Source organism: Pteropus vampyrus, unplaced genomic scaffold (assembly GCF_000151845.1).
Source record: "Pteropus vampyrus isolate Shadow unplaced genomic scaffold, Pvam_2.0 Scaffold515, whole genome shotgun sequence".
NCBI lineage: Eukaryota > Metazoa > Chordata > Mammalia > Chiroptera > Pteropodidae > Pteropus > Pteropus vampyrus.
Window position 1 is genome coordinate 639063 of NW_011889296.1, and position 4448 is coordinate 643510.

The following is a 4448-nucleotide window of genomic DNA, read 5'->3' on the forward strand; positions in this document are numbered from 1 at the left end:
ATCCTTGTGCCCGATGCCATGGGAGATGGAAGGAGGAAGTGGGGGCAGTGGCGGTGGTGGGGGAGGAGGAGGAGGAAGGGGAGAAGACAGCACCTCAGACTGCCAGGCAGGGACAGGGCACCCCCAGCTTTGCTGTTTCCTATTTGTGAGAGACTTTGGACAAGCGCGTTTACGTTTCCGAGCCTCCGTGTCTTTGCCAGTGTACTGAGAGGGGACAATATTGTACACTCACAGCACTGACAAGAGGACTAGCGTAAGACCTGCCACATAGCAGGCCTTCAACAAATGGAGCCTGTAATCGCACGTGGAACGGACCGATGGGATAGAAGGTGGTGCTGAAAAGGGGGGCCATGATGGGGAGGGCCACAGAGGCCCAGGCGAGAGTCCGGAGGCCATTAGAGAAAACTTCCCGGAGGAGATGAGCCAAGCTGGTCTTTCAAGACCCGTGGGGACTGGGGGCGAGCACCAGTCCCTGGACGGGGACAGAGGTCACATCTCTCCAGGTGCTTTGCAGATTAAAACACAGAGACACCTGTGATTGCCCATAGTCTTCACCATTGCCCTGGCGGTTTTGAAAAAGCTGGCAGGAATTAGTGTCTCAGGAAAGATATAGAGAAAAGAGATAGAAAAGAAAGCAGGCCAAGCAGGGGAAGGGACTTGCCCAAGCCACAACCACTAATGGTCAGCAGGCATTCAGACTCCCACGTGCAGCGACTGCAAATTCCTACCTGCCTCTGCCCGCTGGTCGCTGGTCGTATGTGTCTTCCCGAGGGTTTAATCCCCCAGCCTCTCCTTTCCTTGTTTCTGGATGCTCGGCTCTGATCCTCCAGCCCTGTGCTACTCTTGACCATCTTCTACTGCATGCAGCCACAGATCCCGGGAAAATCGTGGGGTCCAGAACCCTGGCAGGGGCCAAGCTTAGTGAATGGGAAAAGCAGAACGCCTCGGGGCGGGCGGAGCCTTCCACAGAACTGGGGACCGAAGGGGCACTTGTCACACAAGGTGGGGAGGTGTGGGTTTCCGGCTCCCATTCTCTCTCACCTTTCCCTTTGCAGGCTCCCATGGCTTCCGACCAGGCCTCGGTTTCTGCCTCCTCAGAGTGGCAGCGGAAACTCGAGGCAGCCGAGGCTCTGCTGATTCTGAGAGACTCTCCCCAGCCCCCTCCGGGCTACATCCCCCCACTCTAGCTCCGCGTTGCACCAGGTAGCCTGGGCCTTGAAGGGAGAACACGAGGTGGGGATAATGGGGAAAGGGGAGGGGGACTTGTGGTAAGTGGGGCCTAACTGGAAAGTCGGGGTTGGTGGGCTGAACCTCCTTGGGCCCAGGCACCTGAGTCTGATGCCTCAGTCTGACGCCTGAGATGGCAGTCGATGGTTGTTCAGTGTGAGTCATCAGTGTAGTGACCTTCGTACTCAGTAACAAATGTCCAGTGCCCTGAGAGCAAGAAACAAAGAAACGGGAGCCCTGAGAGTGGCAGGGGCTTGCCCCGGGGCACGTAGCATATCAGGTGGAAGAACCAGGTCGCCGGACTCTCGGCCCAGAGCTTTCTACCCAGACCCTTGCCATCTGCTGTGGTCTAGGGGGTGCGTACCTAGCTGACATGAGCCTAGTCCGGAAGGAGATCTGGTCCCCGCCTTCGGGGAGCTTCCGGTCTCAATGCGGAGCCCGGTTGTGTTTTGCTGCTACGTCTCAACTTGCGGAGCCCGGAGCTCGCAAGTTGTGTTTTGCTGCTACGTCTCAACGACGGGCCTGGAGAGGAAGGACTGGAGGAGTTCTGTGGAGAGATAGACACCTGGGGACACTGAGAGGGAAGGCTGGGCACTCCCACACCAAAATGGTGGATGGGGTGTGGCAATGGGAATGGAGCGGCAGCCCTGGAGGGACTACTGGGACAGAAGCGGATGAGGCTGGAGAGGTTACCAATCACAGATGGCTGGCACGCCAGGCTTAGGAGGCTAGACCAGCAGCCGTGGGTGGCGAGGAGCCAGGGAAGGTGTCAGCTAGACCTGGGCTTGGCAAAAATGAATGTGGTGGCCGTGATGGAGGGACCGGAGGAGGCAAGACTTGAGATGCGCAACTCAGCGAGGAAGAGTTCTGTGTGAGAGTCCAGGTGGCAAAGCCTCAGTTGGGTGGAACAAGAAAAGAGGGGAGAGCCGGGAGGGGAAATGGTTGTGAGCCGACCCTAACCCCTTCCTTTCTGTCTACAGCTCCTGCTGGAGATACAGAGCTCCAGCCTCCCAGGCCTTCTCTCCACCCCAGGCCTGCAACCACTTCTGTTTCTCTGCCTCTTGGACATCCAGCGTGCACCTCCCTCTTGAGCTGGAAGCCCAGAGGAGGACGGCTCACTACAGTACTGCCCATTTATGCACTGGCAAAATGTTTAATGTTCAAAACGCTTTAAATGTTGTTTTAAAAAAGCCTTCGGGCGCTTCTACACACTTTCGGACCCTTTTTACTGTGTGCGGCAATTCCTTGGCTGAGGGCAGATATTCTTGTACCTCCACCTCCGTCCCTTACTCCCTTGGAGCCTGGGGCCTTTTTACGTCTCTTATAAAAAGAGGGTTGTGCAGTCTAAGCTGATCGGTCTCTAAATAGGGTTCTGTGTGAGTTCATGTGTTCATATGCCAGGGTTTTTGTTTGGCTCACGGTTGTAAACATAACTTGATGCACTCATGTTCATATCCACACATGTGAAAATATGAGGATTGGTTTTGTTTTTTTTTTTCATTTTTGGTCTAGGTTTGTGCGTGTGCGAACAAATAATAAACTCTTGTTGTTGTAAGTCACCGAGATATAGGAGTTGTTTGTCGCCACAGTCTGACCTAGACTATCCTGACTCTAACAGACTTGTTCAATTGACCTTTCAAAGTGAAAATTGCCTTACTCAATAACCGGGACTTCTCAGCATGGCTAGATGAGGAAATGGTAGAGAAAAAAGGGTAGAAGGTTTATTCATTCCTCAAGTGAGTGCCTGCCTATCTTCTGCCTGGCATAGACTGTCTCCAGTTGTCCAGAGGGCCACGGATTGAAATGTCCACAGGATCAAACAGATCATATAAGTGAGGAGAGCAGGCCAGATGGGCTCTGCCCAACTGACAGTGCATAGCGCATGCTCTACCTAAGGGGACAGCTGCCACTTGGCTCTAGCCCATTGTTGCCATGCAGGAGTGTGGACTCATTGTTGCCACACCTCCTGATTTTTCAAGAGAAGACGGATTTCTAGATTTCCATGTAAAACATCTCAATTTTAAAGCGTTGCCTCCGTTTCCTCTTTAAGCCCTGTACGGGGGCCAAACAAAACATCCACGCAGGCCAACTTTGGCCAACGGAACGCCAGTTTGATTCTAGTCCAAGGTGTATTTACAATGGGGGAGACTGAAGCCAGCCAAGACACGAAGAATCAAAAGAAGGGAGATGAATTAGACCCAGAGCCTGCTGTCGAAGGAGCTATGAGATGTGAGGGGGAATCATTATCATTTATTTGTTCTGTGCCCAGTGTATGCTAAGTACATATAGCCTCACGGCAGCTCTGTAAACTAAGCATTATCATCAGCCTTTTACCTATGGGGAAATGGGCTCCAAGAGTGAAAGTAACTTACACAAGTGTTTTAGGGGAAATTTTTAGCCAAAGGTGGGAGAAGACTCCCTTCTCTTTACCAGTCCCTAAATTAGCTAATAATCTACTTTAAAAAAAAAAAGGCATTGAGTACACGGTTCAAAACTTGAAGCGGCAGACATCCAGTCAGGACGGACAGCCCCTTGATTTCATACTCAAGGTAAAAATATGCAGTAATTGATCAGCTCTTACCTGCACTTGTTTCTCAGTCCTCTGCTGATGCTGCAAACAAACGAAGAGCCGGAGACCCCGCCAGGAAGACTGAAAACTCAATTGGTCATGCCTGGTCACTGACTCTTTCCCATCACGTTTCCTCCTTCCTACCTTCCCTCCCTCTTTTACAGCCAAGATGATTGATGGTAATGACATCGGCTACAGCTTATCCTTTCTTGCTTGAGGCCTTTAGAAGGCAGGTTTCTTATATTCCTTATCTAATGCCAGATAAACAAACAGGTACAATCACTCAGCCTATAGAGCAAGACTGATGTTCCGCTCCCGCCTTTCTTATTTCCCTGGTTTGTTACTAAAATCGGTGATCCCTAACTGCCCGCCCCCCCTACACACACACCCCACGCTCCCAGTATCAGATGAACAGGTCCACATAATCGCAGAGGAAGGAAGCAATATTATCTGGAAAAGGACTAAAACCCTGCTATGCCATTGTGTCCTAGGCATGCCAGGGTCCCGCAGCTGAGTTGGTAAAAGAGGAAGTATATTTTGGGTTAAAGGACACGACATGAAAACAGGGAGGAAACGAGAAATAAAATGATGGAGATTGGGAGAAAAAGCGAGCCTCTTTCCCCTGTGCCCTTTCATTTTTCTGCATCCCACC

General features: G+C 51.8%; 1 protein-coding gene across 1 annotated transcript in view; it reads left to right on the forward strand.

Annotated features, from left to right (window-relative positions):
- The window catches only part of DMRTC1B (DMRT like family C1B), a 41901-nt gene extending 39152 nt beyond the window's left edge, over window positions 1–2749 (forward strand). The window contains exons 4-7 of the mRNA XM_023524977.1: window positions 690–862; window positions 1040–1186; window positions 1703–1776; window positions 2208–2749. Of these exons, the coding sequence (XP_023380745.1) occupies window positions 690–862; window positions 1040–1186; window positions 1703–1776; window positions 2208–2401 (588 nt within the window). The 3' untranslated portion in view covers window positions 2402–2749. The remainder of the gene's footprint in view (window positions 1–689; window positions 863–1039; window positions 1187–1702; window positions 1777–2207) is intronic.
- Window positions 2750–4448: the final 1699 nt, after the last annotated feature.